This window comes from Cyprinus carpio, chromosome A16 (assembly GCF_018340385.1).
Source record: "Cyprinus carpio isolate SPL01 chromosome A16, ASM1834038v1, whole genome shotgun sequence".
NCBI classification, from domain to species: domain Eukaryota; kingdom Metazoa; phylum Chordata; class Actinopteri; order Cypriniformes; family Cyprinidae; genus Cyprinus; species Cyprinus carpio.
The window spans coordinates 10,217,665-10,234,486 of record NC_056587.1 but is presented as its reverse complement, the minus strand read 5'-3'; the positions used below and the strand labels follow the sequence as shown (position 1 = coordinate 10,234,486).

Here is a 16,822-nt window from a genome sequence, read left to right as displayed (position 1 = left end):
ATAAAAAAAAAATCAAGAGAGGCCTCAGTGTTTTCTAAATTCTAAAAGTTGCTCCAGGTGATCAACACTGTATTTTTGATCCTCCGTTACTTCTCACAAGCTGAACTGCCTGACAAGACCGTTTGACGCCGGTCCACTCTGTGCTTATCCTGTGTTCACTGCACTGCTTGATCCTGAATCCTGTGAATGAAGAGCGTGGGTGATACCCCTGCAGACACGGAAGCCAAAATTCCGTGAAATCCTAGTCACCACCAGAAGAGGACAAAGCCTCGCTGTGCATGGTTTCTGATGTTTTGAAAACCATTTGAGAATCTTCAGAGCTGGGTACACCTTGCTGCTCTCACCTGGTCAGTTTGGTCTACCACTTGAAGAGTTCCCCTTCGAGGTTCCACTATCACTTTGGGTGGCATGCTACAGTAGGATAGAGCAGAGTACAAGCTAGCATGATCTCTCTGCTACTGTCACATGCCCTCATTCTGTAGCCCTCAATACAGTATTTGTGCTTTATAAACCCGTTATAATTGGTTTTGTGTATAGTACTGATATTTGGCTTTTTTCCAATAATCCAGCTAACGAAGGTAGGTGGCTTTATGTGGTTCCCTAGCTGGTCCAAACTGGTTTTAGGCTATAGAAAATAAAGGTTTTCTTTATTGGCATTAATGGTTCCATGAAGAACCTTTTAACATCCAGGGAACCTTCCATTACACAAAAGGTTCTTTAAAGCACAAAAAATATAAATCAGATTTAAAAAATGTTCTTCACACTAAGTTCTTCTATGGCATCACTGCAGGAAAACCTAATTTTGGGTATGGCTGAGGTCAACCTGGTAGATCTCGGTCAACTTTAGGAATTGTTAGACTACCTGAGATCATGGTACATTCTATTGGAGAGACCTAATCAAGCTGCTTAAACATTAAAGTGAGCATGAAATTTAAAATTCACCTATCTATTTATATAATTGCATGTTACAGATATTATTGTGAAAACGATTAATCCATGTATGTGTTTCATTTAAAAAAAGAATTCATGATGTTTAATCGAACCGTCTTATTGACTTCCATTCTTTCCATTGCAAACTTTAAACTTGACCACCACTTTAGCTGGAATTACCGTGTTTTTGCTCAGGGATACTTTGGTTTTTGGATCGCAGATATATAATAGACAATTAACTTGTGACATCAGCTTTTATTAATAGAGTGTCATGTCTTGCTGTCTGTCTGTGAGAGCAGTTACTTTAGAGATGTTGCTCTTCAGCTGTTCCTGTAAAACTGCAGGGGAGGAAGGAAGACTTTTCTCAGAAAGTGGTTTTTCCTCTGCCTGTAGTTACAGAGGGAATTGAAATACTTATTTATATGGCATAAAACATCCATAAAATATTTTATTTTGTCTTTTATGTTCCAGGTGGCTGTGATCTCAATAACTGACCATGTCTATGTTGATGTGGAGAGCCGGCCAGGCTGCAGGTTCTGCTTCTAGCTGCTTCTGCAGAAGCTCGATCCAACTCATCGGGAGCCAGGAGACACGACCCAAGCTTCTGATGTAAACAAACACATCAGCATCCGTATTTTGAATTTTAAAAGTTAGTTTCACTCGTCGAATTTGATTGGCAGAGTGGCATTCACAGAGTAAAGTCCAATAGACCTTAGTGAGGGTAGCAGCATATTTCATTTTGAGAGTAATGAAAACAAGGCTGAGCGCGATAGAAGCAGGCCTACTGTGTGTTCAGTGGATTGTGCTGTTGTTTAACAACATGCCAATTGTTTAGCTCATTAAATGTCTTCCCCCCCAAAAATAAATTTCAATAGACAAAAACTCTTTAAAAAAAACTTATAAAAAAAAAAAAAAGCCTGTGCTTTTTTTTCTGATTGGTTGTTAGGCTAATGTTTTTTGTTTTTTTTGGTTGTTAAAACTTAATTGTTATCATCTTTGGTGTGAACGCTCCCTAAGCAATCTTTAAAGCGACAAGCAGCGCTAATACTAATCATAACGTTATTTTCCATTGGTATGGATGCTAATAGGTATTGTTTAGTTATCACTTTGTGTGTGAAGCATAGACTGTATAAAAACATGGACGTAGTGTCCGTGACGTCACCCAGTAGATTTATGAAGAGCGTTTTTGAAGCTCAAAGTGGGCGGAGGCGGCCATCTTGGCAGCGCGTCATGTGTGTCACTCCCGGATAATCGAAAAAATGGGTAAAGAGACAGGAGCTGGTTGCTGAAACCACGCCCACCTTGCTTGCCAGCGGCGACAGCAGCAGCAATCCACCTGATCACTCAAGTGGCCATGCCCTTAATTATGCAGAATTTCAATGCTTAATATAATTTAAACCGATGAGTTATAAAAGAAAAATTCACCCCCCTCACAGTTGTCATGAAGGGCAAAATTAGCTATATAGACCAAAATAATTTTTTTGAACCAGGCTGTAAACATGTTTTTTTTCTGCTGTAAAGTTGGACATTTTAACATGGGGAGTCTATGAGATTGTCTCCCTTTTGCAGCCAGCCTCTAACAGCCAGTTGACAAATTACAGTTTAAGTTACTTCCTTGTTGGCTTCACGAGGGAGAGCGGCAGGCTGCCGCTTGGTGTGAAGAGACCTCGGGTCCAAATCGCAACCATCCCAAAGATCCGCATAGAACGCGATCACCCCGTGGACTCCACCCACCGTCTACTCAAGCCAATTCAGATAACAGCAAAACGTTACGGTTAAAGAGAGACCGTGCAACGATTGGCCAGGGAAGTGTGGCTATTTTCTGACTTGAGTAGACGGGGGGCGGAGTCCACGCATCTGTGGATTTGTCAGCGTTTCGTCGTTAGAAATGTTTCAAGATCCACAAATGAATGCCAGGCAAAGTTGTGTTTGTGACATAAATAGATATTTGTGAAATCTCATTTTATTTATTTGTAAATTTAATTCATGTTTGTGAAACTCTAATATTTACTTGTGGATTCTCATTCTATTTTATTTGTCAATAGGTTTAATTATGCAACAGTTCTATCTCCATACATGAGTCAAAGGCACTAATCATTTACTTAACCGACTCGTTCAAACACACGAATAAGTTCTTGATTATTTAACATATATAATAGCAGCACCCAAGCCAAGCAGCTCTAGTCAGACTCAGGACTCACTAGGTTTAGCTGTCGTGAGGCACAGTGCTTCCTGTTTTTCGTATCCATGGCGATGGTAGCAGTGATGGATCTTTCCAAAATGAGGAGCTTCGTTCTCTTCCACACTAAACCTCCGGGTGTCTGCAGTGCTTAAAGGGAAAAACTATAAAACAATGCACAATTACACAGTGTACAATGCTACATATGACAGCTCCATATATCTTAGACTGTATGACGTAAAGATTCAGGGAACAAGAGACTCTCAAGTTCATTCATACACATCTAGACACTCACTGGCACATGCAACCAAATGGCATGTGTCATCTTTATTGATCCTATATGCATTCACAACACAACTAACACCAGCATATGACCAATGCAAACCTGAGCTGGTACTTTTTTATTGATTTGTTTTCCAAGTAGCAAGTTATGAATAACCACAGTAAAATGACATGCAGAAACATGCACACAGCTTTCTAATTTAATAACAGTGCTTATTAAAGTAATTTCAATGGATGGAACAACAACAACTGTTTATGCAAATGGTGTTATTAAACAGAAAATGCAACAGTGCAAATGTTAATACAAAAATGAGAAGCAAATGTCAAGCGTTTACATAATCAATAAAATTGAGTCGATTAGTGCAAACACATTTATTTAGGCAGGCCTAATTGCAGCAGTCTGTAATCATTAAAAGCCCCTGTCCCTTGCCGATTGAACAGATTTTCGATGGATTTTTCCAAACACAAAGGTTTCTAACTTAACACTTCATCAAATACGTAATGATCAGTAGCACATATAGAACAGAGTCATGAGTACTTTCAAGGTGAATTTAAATTAAGTAAAGCAAGGTTTGTAAACAGTGAGGTGCTTGGCATGAGAGATTTGCACTTAAAAGTAAACTTTCTGACATAATATGCACAAATCTATGAACTAAAATGATAAAAAATAGGCTATAATCTAGAACAACAGTGCTCAGTCTGGAGGTCCAGACACACTTGTCTGTAATTTTTAACAGCTTGGTGAGATGGATCTGATGATTTAAGAGTAGCGCTGGGACAAAACTGAGCAACCTTGCTATAGAATATGAAGCCACAACAGCAGCAGTTACATATCCTGACATCCTCTTTCAGGTAGTTTGCTAGTTCTAAAATTTATCGGAAATCATGCAAAACTCTAAAAGCTATCAACATGCAGATTGTCAGAGTCAGACGTCAAGGTCTGCATATGCTGAATATGTTTTTATTATTTCAGGATGCATTTGGTCTGTTGAGACATGTCACATGATGGATGATCACAAGCAACGGATGAGACTCCTGCAGGTGTGATGATGCAGATGGATGACAGACTGTGACTGGATGCGAGCATTCAGAGGTCTCTTTTACTAAGGTGAGCAGCTCATCCAAACACTCTTTCACATGCTCACAGCGCAGTCTAACTTTGTCTCTGTGCACGATTGACACACCCCTGCCACTGTGCTCAATCAAACCGCTCTCACCAAACCCACCACTGCTCGCAGGGGGTCTGTCCACATTGGGAGGGTCTAAATCAGACACATATGCACATGCAGGTGAAACACAGATGAGATCAGCCTACATTTTGTGATTTTTTTACAGAAACTGAAAGATTGGCAGAGGCTTTATCTTTCAGTTTTGGTAGATAAAAATGTATACCTGTGTGGTGGTGGAACGTGTCCCAGTTCCATAGGCTGTACGTATAGAGGAGGGGTCAGACTAGACGGATGTGGTCTTTTCCAGGGTTCCTGTGCAATTGGAATGTTGTGCTTATACTGGAGGGAAACATGAGAAAAAATATGATTCATATGAGTGAAGCCTCTTGCCAGTTACTTCACCATTAAGAACTTAGTCGGGCTAAATATCAGCCTTTGGAAAAAAAAAAAAAAGACATTTCATGAATGTTCTTTGGAGAAATGAGTCTCAAGCCTCAGGTTTTCTACAGAACCCCTAAAGGGACATGATGATGGGGAAAAAAAAATAGTGATGGGAGGAAAAATGTTATTTAAATGCTTTTGCATTCTCTCGCTGTGTTCTGTGTACTGTGTTCTGCTGAGAAGCACTCTTGCAAAACTTTTGCATGTGCCTTCTCTTGAAAAAAACTTTTACATTTCCCTGAGAAAACTTTGCGTTTGCTTGCAAATTTTTGAGATTTTTTTGACTTTTGTAAAAAACTATACATTTGTGAGTTAACACAAAAGTTTCCTGTGGGAAGGAGATACTAAAAGCACTGAAATATAAAATAATTTTCTCCATCTTATATTAGTTTTCAAATTTTTTGCAAATGGTCCTCAAATATGATGTTCATTTTGCAAAGGACCCTAAAATATATCTAGCACTTTTCACAAGAAATATTTTACAATAAATACAGAGAATTGTGTCTTACAATCAATATTTCCTACTGTTACACTGTCTATAAAATAAAACAACCATAATTTTGGACCTGACTTTTAAAAAAACAGAATGAAAACATTAAAAATATAATTTAATAAAAACATATTCAATTAATATGTAAAATCTGACAACCCTAAAACAATTTACAAAATAAAAAGGCCTTAGAACACCAGTCTAAAAATCCCTGATGTAGTTACTAAATCCCCACACTTATTTTTTTACTGAAATAATCATATACAGGATGAAAGATATTGAAAGAGTACCGGTGTTAAGCTTGATTCAGGGCTGGTCTGTGCACTACAGAATGGAGAGAGAAACTTTGATTACACAATAATAATTCTACATTACTTAAGCACAACAAAAATAACTAAATAAGCATAAAAAACATGTTTGAGTGCTCACAATCGTGTTTGTGTGGCTTTACCTTAGATGTGGATGTTTTGCTGGAGTTATGGCTGTGAAAGACAAAAGCAGTCATATGAACATGACATATGTGATGTGATACTTGCAATAAAGCAGCATTTAAAGGCTTTAGAGTCAGATGCTGGGCAGACACAGACATTAAGCATGTCAGGAATGCATAAGGTTGATTATTGGAAGAAGAGATACAGCACACAGACCTACCTTTGACCATAGACTGGGCCCGTGAGGGATATCTTTTACTTGGTCTTCTCTCAAAAGTGCTTGCTCTCCTGACTTTACCACTACGTGTGGCCTGATATTCAGTCCTTCCACTGTAAACACAAACAACATGACACTTAAAAAAGGTGACAGTGTAAATATGTTGCCAGAATAGGTGTACGTGTGTGTATGGACCTGAATCTGAACCGCGAGCCGAGGCGTGTGAAGTCACTGTGGTTGCTCTTGTTGTGGGTTGGCTGTCTGAGCCGGAAGAAGGCGTGGCTCTCTACTGCACACTTCCATAAGTGCTTACACTCCCGAGAACTCGAAAGCTGAAACACAAACGTGTGCTCCTGCTCTCGGCCCTGCATGCACAAACATACAGGTGCAAAAGAACGTTTTTAGAGCACTTAAAAATATAGAGCACAGGGATTTCCAAATTATTCATGAGTTTTTTAATATTTTACTAAGCTAAATAAATAAATTTAATCAATTTAAGCTAAATATTTAATGTTTCTGCCACCTTAAAATGCAAAACTAAATTCAATTGTACAAGTATGACTCCACGGCACTAGTGATTATTTTACAAGCTTATGTAAACACATCAACCAAGGCTGAAGGACCCTGGTACAAAGGAATGTAAAGAGTGTGAGCACAGATAAGTGAGTGCAATTTTGTGTATGTAAAACTTACCTTCTCATCATCCTCCACCACCTCTAATGTAAGTCGGTTCTTCTTAAAGTCAAGACGGGTTATTTTAGGCCTGATGGAAACATTACATACATGATGTTGAGAAATATCAGCCATGACTGAAGAGTTAAGACCCAGCTACTGGTCAGAACAACAGGGGTGTATCTGTGAATCTCACCAAAAGAAGAGACCAATTTTGCTGGATCCCTCGAAAACAAGGATTCCAGTTGGTGTGAGTCCCAGAGCATATTCTCCTCCATCCCGTCCCTGCACGTCAGCATAGAGCACTTTTACACAGCAGTCTCACAAGGATATTACACAGGTTTAACTGAACAGGTATAATAAACACGCTACCGTTCAAAAGTTTGGGTTGGGTATTATTATTTATTTTTTGACAGTTCTCTTATGCTCATTTATTATATAAGATTGCATTTATTTGACCAAAATACAGTAAAAAAAAAAAAAAAAAAAACTCTTTTCTGTTTTAATATATTTTACAGTGTAATTATAATAATAATAATAATAATAATAATAATAATTGTTATCTATGTTGAGCTGTTGTGCTGCTTAATATTTTTTTGGCTAGGTGATAATTTTTTTAGGATTTTTTGATGAATAGAAAGTTCAAAAGAACAGCATTTATTGGAAATAGAAATATTTATAACACCATAAACTGGTCAATTTAATGCATCCATGCTGAATAAAATAATTTCTTTGTAGGGCTGCATGATTATGACTAAAATCATAATTGTCGATTATTCCCTTGAAATTGCAATTATTATTTAGGATTATCACAATTTACAAGGAATGATGTTTAAATCATTGTTTGAAGCAATGGCATGCTATATTTTTAGTGAAAATAAACAAGCTGAAGACACTTTAACTGAAAAACTTTTATTGCTTTTCTATAGTATTAAGCCTCAAATGTGAACGATACATTGGATTGGTTTCTTCTTTAAAATAAAAAAGTAAAAATATGCATAGTATTATAATGTTATACTAAAACTAAAATTAAAATAATGGAAAACCCTTAAGATAACCCGTAGAAATAAAAACACATCTTAAGCACTCAGAATAAAATTAGTGTACTTTGAATGATTAATGATGATAATGTGCAGTCCTATTTCTTTGAAAAATAAAATCATACCCAAAAAAATGAACAGTAGTGTACCAACTGATATCACAGGTACTTTTAAGAGATGATGCATTAAACTGATTGATGAATAGGTGGATATTACTTCTGATAATGCTATTATAGAGATCATTTCAGCTGCTGTTGTGAAGGAATAAGTGCAGCTTTTAACAGGGTATAATAATACAGAAAGATGTAATGGAGGTTTATGGGTATAATATTGTCTTTGTAAAGTACAGCATTATGATAGAGCACTTATTGATGGAGATAATTCCCCTATTGTGAAGGTATAATGAAAGATAATGAAACCAAGAATTTGAATACAATCTTAAAACTAATCCTTGAAATCCAAGTACTGGAAGGATGTAAATGAACTAAAGGGAATGATCTCACCTTCACAAAGTGCATGTCCACTCCATACATCTCCAGCCACTTGCACTTATTCAGGAAATTTAGCTCAGCTTGGGAAGGACTCATTCCCCTGTAGAGAGATGTTCTGGTGGTGAACATTCTAACTCACGAGCCGTAATGAACACCATAACTCATCATTCAACTCTTTGTCCAGTGCCCTGTCATTTCATGGCTAGACTACAGCAGCTCCCTCTTGCACAGCCTGACAGCATTTGCCATATGTCCCATCAAGTGCTTCCAAAGTTCTGCTGAAATTTTTATTAACCCCTGGAAATCCTCTCACATTATACCTCTGCTCTGTGCTCTAATATCTACACCGGCTGACAAAATCTGCAAGAATTCAATTCAAACCATTATTTGTCTTGCACTGCATATTTTCAACCCCCAGGTCTATAAAGTCTCAAAATTTCTAATTTCATTTCCAAGAATAACAAACAATCCAGACACATTTAAACAAATGCAACATCTCATCTGTAGGGAATGATCTTCAGCGGAGCACGTACTTGTACAGTAGCACGCTGACTCTGATGATTGCTCTTAAAACGGGGGTCAAATGCAGAGCTGAGGATTTAATAAAACCACAGGGAGGCCAAGTTTTCAGTTCATGTTCAATACATGTAAACAGTTCAAGTGTGATACCACTAGCAAATGAAAGTGCCCAAATCGTAATTAAGTGAGACCAAATCTGACACTTCAGTCATTCAAAACTTCATTCAAAGCACAATCTTACACCGTGCAATGTGACAAAGCATAAAGCAGTAAATCTCTGTTAATCTTACTTTCTGTCCTAACCAGACTGTGAAACTACATTTTGTTGGTTGCTTGCTCAGTGGTTCAGTGTTTTAATATTGAACATTAAATGTTTTCTGATTGGCTATGATTAGTCAAGTTGCATAGTACTTTCACGTTCATCAACTTGTATGTCAGGACATACAGTACTGCGCCAAAACTGTATAGTATACTCTTAAGGTTCTTTAATGGCATCAGTGCTACCATGAACAACCTCTAACATAAATGTAACTTTTCTATTGCACAAAAGGTTCTATATAATGGAAAATGTTCATTAGATTATTGGAATATTCTTCATACTAAGAACTAAAATGGTACTTTTAATTAACTGTTCACTTAAAGTTTCTTTGGGGAACCCAAAATTGCATTGCTACAGAAACCTCCTTTTGGAAACTTTATTTTTAAGAGTGTAGGGTAGGGATAAGAAATACTGACTCAGATGGGGTTACCTGCACTCGGCCCATTTGTGGTAGATGTCCGCCTCCATCAGCTCTGTCTGTTTGGGTGAAAAGCGAAACTCTGATACCAACACAGTAGAGTGTTCTAATGGATCACAATCCCCAAGTTCACCTATTAACACATGAACAGGAAGAAATGGAAATGAAAAGGCAAAAATCTGCTATAAATATGCAAACACATGAAAAAAGTCCAAACTGCCCATAAATCACACAGAACTCACTTTGTAAGCAATAAGCCCCGAGTTCCACAGTCACATCATATGGACACTTTAACCTGCTCGGGGAAGAAGAAGAGAATTAATGACCCTTAAAACAGCCACTAAATGTGTTTGCTGCATAAAAAAGGTAACGTTCAATGCATTTTCAAAGCAAAGCACTTTCAAATAATGGTCAAAATCCACTTCCGTAAAATGTGAGATGACGGGACCCCGTGTTTATGTAAGAAAGTGTGTGCCCCCTGTGTGGGAAAGTGTGTCGGACTGTATCTGTGCTCTTAAATTAGAAGCTGTGTGTTGGTTCTCATTGGAGTTTCTTTTATTAAAAAGGAGCAGAGCAGCACCCAGGAGACCAGACCCAGATTATACACACTGAAACAGAGCTTTTATTGGACCCCGGTAGAAACCCTGCCTCACTGTATGTGCATGTAACAGAGGGAGGGTCAGAGGTGTGACACAGGGCAATAAGGGGGATATGAAAGGCTCTCTTTTTCCGCTGCATGTGCATGTTTGTGCACGTCTTTGTGAGGTAAGCGTAATTTCTTACTTGCCGGACAGTATGTCTTGTCTAAGCTGCAGTACGAAGAGATACCTGCAAAAAAAAAGTGGTTACATAGTCATAAGTCAAATATTATAGTGCAGATATGATACCATACATAATAGGGGATGAAACCATTAAAAAATCGGGCAAATATGATAAGCAGATAATTGTTAAACTAATTTGTCAAAAAAAAAAAAAAAAAAAAAATCTACAGATTAAAAGTAAATAAATAAATACATAAACAAACAAACCCAAATAATTTTAAATGCTACAAATAAATTTAGGGAGCACAACAATATAAAATACAATAAGGCAAAATTGTTATTTATGTTGAGATTTGTTAAGATTATATTTATAGTATTATTAAATAAAATGTTTTTAAAGATTAAAGTGAGTGTTTGATGATGGGAAAAGTATTCTAAATGTAACTGACAGATACATTGAAAATCTCTCTTCTATTAAAAAAAATAATAATTCACCCAAAATTAAAAATGCTTTGTACTCACACTCAAGAGTATTTCAGTCTTCTGAAGCAATATTATAAATGTTTAACTTTATGTTACTTCAGAAGACAATATAGCACATGAACCCTATGGACAACATTTATGTATGTTTTTTATAGCACCTTTTTGTCATATTGGAGCTTGTTATCTGCAGGGTTCATTCATTCATTATGTGGAGATGAAAGGATATTGTAGAGGCAAGCATCTTCTTTGTTTCACATAAGAAAGTAAGCCAGATTTGAACAAAATGGGGGTGATTAATGACGACAATTTTTCATTTCTGGGTGAACTATCCCTTTAAAAATCTCAGTTTGATGAATTAAAATAGCTTACAAGACAGACAAGGTAAAGGCATATATGACTACTGTTGTTTACCTGGTGAACTCTTCGTGAAGGTTATTTGGCTCTGAAGAATAGAATTTAACCCTGAAAAACAATCTGTATGGAGGTCCAACTACAACAGAGAGATTTTATGAGTAAGAGTATACCAGAATGAAACAGACACTCAATGTCAATGACTATGAAATTTGTACATAAACTTTAACGGGGGAAAAAGACAAGAAGCATTTCTTTAAGGTTATGAAAGATTGTTGTCATAGAAACAGGCATAAGTCAGCTAATGTTGATTCAGTGTGACTCAACGGCTTTTAAAAGTGTTGAAAAGCGGTTATGCTGTAATATAGAAAAACGCCAGAGAGACTGAATCAATGGATTCATTTCACTGGCAACATGGTCTTTTTTGGATTGCACACAAGTTGCATGGACTGAAATATTTTAAATCAGTGCTGAAATCAAATTATATTGATGCTACTTCCATCTCTCCCTTTCTCCATCCAACAACTTTGTTTAGTGATCTGCGTGGGGTATGTCTTGCACAGCATACATAGAGATTGGCTCTAGTCACACCCATAGTATACACTCGTAAACACTTGTCACTAGTCACTAAGGCAACAGTAAATTATGAGCCCAAGGTCATCAACCATCTGTGACCAGCCAACTAAACAACTCCACAATAAACTACTTGTATGTGGTGTGTGTGTGTGTGTGTGTGTGTGTGTGTGTGTGTGTGTGTGTGAGTGTGTGTGTGTGTAACTTCCACGACCCTACACACACAGCAAAGATGTCTTATGACTACTCACATCTAATCTGCTTTTTTATGGGCTTGGCTGCATCCAACCATTGCTGAAAACATAAGAAAATGTGAAGTAGAAGAGAGCGGAAAACAGCATGGGAGGATTGGGGGAGACAGTGGGAGGGAAGGAGAGGGAACAAGACAAAGAGTTTGTTATTAGTCTGAGTGCTGAGAAAAAGAAAATCCTGTTGTTCTGATTGATGTTGAGTGGCTGTTTCACACTGACACTCTCAATTTCTCATTTATAGTCTAAGAGCTGCAGCTTATAGAAAAACAGGTCACTGCCACACGCACATGCACGCACACACACACACACACACACACACACACACACACACGTGTACGGACGCTCATTAAGTGCAACTCACCGCAACCTGCTCTGGGTCCATGAACTGCAGACCGAAGTAATCAGCCTCCACCAGATCCAAATGATACATAATCTGATCAAACAGATCCTGTCCCTTGGAGTGTTTCTGAAACACACATTTAAATCAAAGATAAATCACTAAGTGTGGAAAGCTCGGGGCGTCACACTGATCTTGTGACAGTTTAAGGGGACACCTGTGAAGTACGTTGGCGGCAAGAAGTTGCTCCGGTGTGCCTGCAGGGCATGATGGCCCTGATTAGCCACAGCGATGTACATGCTACATTGATTTTCATATGCACTCACTACGGCTGAGTGATATAGCTTAAAATATCTCAGAATTCATCTCAACTAATTTTAGTCTTTTGAAAATGTTTTTCTTTCAATCAGAAGTACTATAATTTTGATCAAGTGGTTAAATACAATAAAAATCTAGTTAAGCAGAAACTAATTAAATAAATACAATTTCAAACTTTTCATTTTAAATGAACACAAAGACAAATATATTTTCATCGTTACCAATATAACAAAAACTGTGTAATCTACACAACTACCAGAATCAGTACTATTTTTTCTTTGGATCAAAATTTATATTTATATTTAGCAAGAATGCATTAAATGTATACAAAAGTGACAGTAAAAAACAATTAATATTGTTAAAATCAATTTCTGTTTCAAATAAATGTTCTTTCAAATAAATGTTCTTTTGAACTTTCTGTTCAAAGAATCCTGAAATAAAAATGTTATATAATTATATAATATTAATCAGCAAAAACGGTATTCTACACTGATGATGGTAAGAAATGTTGTCTTTGAGCAGTCTTATTACAAAGCCATTTGATGGATAATACAATCCCAGAGCACTTTCAAAGGCCAAAGACAGATCAAGAGTCTCTATTTTCTATTTCATGCAGGGTCTAGATGAGGGGGACCACAAAAGCACACACGAAGGAAAAACTCTATAAACTATTCTGGAGATAATCTCTGCTTTGTGATGGTCAGTTTATTTTCAAGGCCAGCATTCCACTGAGATCAGAAACTATCCGGAAATGCAAAGAATTTGGAATTTAGCTATTGATTTGTTCCATTTTATGGAGCTTGATTGATTTCTTTTGTTTGGTTTGAGGATGTTGTGAGGTGAAGGAGGGAGCATGTGATCAGAATAGGCCCTGGAAACGGCAGGAGCTCCCTGTTATGATGAGCATGAGGAGAAGTATTCCCTGAGTGGAACTCAGCCAATCATGAATCGTGAATCAGCATCTCTACAGAGTAAAAGAAATTAATTATGGCACTGCCTAGAAATGCAACATTGTTTTGGAGTTCCCCAAAGTCAAATATTAAATAAGCTGCTAATATAAGTGACCTCCATTTTTCTAAGCCATTGTTTTTAGTTGCACTACGATTCAAAAGTAAGGCCAGTAAGATTTTGTATTTAAAATATATATATATATATGTATTTTTCACAAAAGATGCATTAAATTGATCAAAATTGACATTAAAGACATTTGTTAATTTCAAATAACTTGTTCTTTTGAACGTTCTATTCCTCAAAGAAATGTCACCGTTTCCACAAAAATATTAAGCAGCACAACTGTTTACAGCAGTGATAATATTAAGAAATGTTTCTTCAGCACCAACTCAGCACATTAGAATTATTTCTGAAGGATCGTGTGACACTGAAGACTGGAGTAATGATGCTGAAAATGCAGTTTTGCCTTCAGGAATAAGTGACATTTTATTCAACCTCTTTTTGTGACATGTTTTGCTAAAGATGTGTGCTTAATAGCCACTTGGATTGATTTAATTTTGTTATGTAATGCAGTGACAAGTGTGGCTTAAGTGTCCAAATACTTTTTTGGAGCCACTGTATAAGCTTGATACTATATGCTGTAAAATTTATAAACAATGAGTTTGCCAGCTGCCTTGCCTGAATGTAGTGAATACTACAACACAATACAATACAATACAAACCTGAAGGATTTACAGACAATGTACTTATTGTCTTTCAACTGAAAGTACTAGTCTATTGTGCTTGATATATGATTGATAAAGGCTCTCCACCTTGACATTTATAAGAGTACCACAAGGCACACAGACTTAATCTAAAAGACAGATGAAAAAATACACACACATACTGTATATAAGTTGCACACAAACCAAGGCCGGAGCAAAAATAGCTTGAAGTGTCAGAGGAGAGTGGCTGGATTTGGGACACACCCTGAGGGGGGGTGATGGCTATTATTCTCTTTGATACTTGCTGCTGTTCAGGTTGAACTATAACCCTTAACATACATACATCAACATATATTTCAGAGCTATTCTCTGCCGATATGAAATAAATGTATGATTTGTTACACTAAAGTGATGACACACAAAAGGGAAAGGCCTTATACAAATTCTTCAACATGTTCAGACTTGTATAGCATAACATTGTCTGAGTATGACAGCCATATTTATAAACCAACGATCAGCAAATCTATGTCTGTGAAAAAAAACAATAGATGACGTGCAACAAGCTTTAGGCTTTTACAGGGCTTATGTTGAAAATAAGGAAATATTCACCATTAAACATAATTGTATAACAGTTCTAGTCCTCTTACTTGATCGGCCCGGTGATGTTCAAAGAGTGCTGATATTCTTTGACATACTTTTGTATCATTTTGGGTTGTCTGTGTACAGGCGTTCTAGCCCAGATCATGTGACCAGTGTGGAAGCAGATTTTGCCTGAAGAACAGGTTTTTGACAGCAGGAGCGCCTGTATTTTTTCTTTTGCTTCATGATCGCTCAAAGCGGGTTTCTCTCACCAGCGAGGAAATAAAAAACATGGAGTGGAGCTAGAGCCGAGTGATTACAGAAAACTTTGAACAGGGAACGTAAAACCAGAAATGCACTTTGCGCAAGGAAACAAACACAGAGGCTATATATTTTTCGTTAGATTGATGGTAATGTTTGGATTAGATTCATACAATACAGAGAAGTACATACTTAAATTCAAGAGAAGTACCTATTTAGGGAGTATGTTAATTCAGACCCAGCCAATGATTTTGGTCTAAAAACCTGTCATCTCTTCTCCATACACTGTGAGAATTTTTGATGGGTAATCTCGTCTTTATCACTCGATTACAATTACGACTGAGCATAGATGTCGGTTTTAGTTAGCCAACACACAAGCAACCTGATAGCTTATACACTACAAGCATGTGTTTATTCTATATGCTGTCATGTTAACACATGCATGTCCAAATGATTCAGTTCTTAAAAAGATGTAGCCTAACAATGTTCAATTATTTGCTCAATTATTTATTAACATTTTTTAAGTGAAAGAAATTACATTGTCCAGTTTATTTTATTAGCTAATCGTTATTTAGATATTCTAAATTAATAGCATTTCTTTGTACTTTGAGACACAAATTCGAGGAAAGATCCACATTCTTAAGACACAGGCTTTCTGTCTGTTGCTTGGTGACAGGTAGAGCTTAATGTCTTGGGTTTTTGGAAATGCTTTCATTGGCTGAGAATAAATTATAGAGAATAAATGAGAAAAAAAGCTACAACCTGTCAATTTCCTCAAAATGTCAATGGATGTTGCTTGGATAGAACTCAAATTCACAAAATTACGCTCCAAGTAGACGGCATAGTGTTAAAATGAGACATTCAGCAGAGCACGGACAATACTGATAGTTAGAAACAGATGAGCGGTCATTCAGAAAGTGATAGACATTTCATGGCGCGACTTGCAAGAGTGGGACCAAGGTCAAGCGCTTAACTGGTTCCTCGACCGCAGTCAACACATGGGAATTTATTTCTGTTAAACACTTTGACAGAGAGAATGAGAGTGAAACTCCCTTGTGTGTTTTTCTCCCTGTTTGTTTCATTTTCAGTGAAAAGCTCCCAGTGCTCGAGGGGATCTGCAGGTTTGTGTGTGACAGGTTGAGCGGTCGCTGTGGGTGGGAAGTAAACATGAGGACGGGAGCACGAGCTCCATCCGTGTACCTCTCAACTACCGGGACAGGTAGTTAAACACAGTGACAGGCTGTTAAAACCCAACTTTACCGTAAAAACTCTACATTCAAAACAATCAAGGTGACTTTTCTCTGACGAAAAGTCCTCCACTCACCGGTAACTCCACGCTGACATCCGATCCGTCCAGCAACAGGACTCTGCATGTGATGGCGTCTTTGCTGTTGCCCGCGGCGGGGATGTGGACCACGGCTCCCCCGGTCACTACGATCGGCGCGTGAATCACCTGCTGCTGGTGCGCCTGAAGCACCGCGTTTCCGCCTCTGCCGGTCCCCTCCAGCTCCTCTGACGTCCGAAAGCGTCGTTTTGACCGTCGGCTAAACGTCCTGCGCAGAAAACCCATCATCTTTTTTCCCGCGAGACGGCGCTTTAATCAACCAGGGAAAACGGCACCGATACCGGACCCTCAAGAGGAAGGCATCCCAGCT

General features: G+C 37.6%; 1 protein-coding gene across 1 annotated transcript; it reads right to left on the bottom strand.

The window, feature by feature from the left end:
* Positions 1-348: 348 nt before the first annotated feature.
* Positions 349-16,811, bottom strand: LOC109080538 (band 4.1-like protein 4B). Its single transcript, XM_042771898.1, is given in 21 exon segments — positions 349-411; positions 1,234-1,317; positions 1,426-1,488; positions 1,490-1,511; positions 1,513-1,534; positions 3,132-3,271; positions 4,784-4,899; positions 5,782-5,815; positions 5,943-5,973; positions 6,143-6,252; positions 6,335-6,504; positions 6,833-6,902; positions 7,008-7,096; positions 8,355-8,442; positions 9,611-9,731; positions 9,841-9,893; positions 10,382-10,426; positions 11,254-11,332; positions 12,018-12,060; positions 12,379-12,483; positions 16,492-16,811. Coding segments are annotated over 21 exon segments (1,797 nt in total). The 5' UTR covers positions 16,741-16,811.
* Between the last annotated feature and the right edge of the window lie 11 nt (positions 16,812-16,822).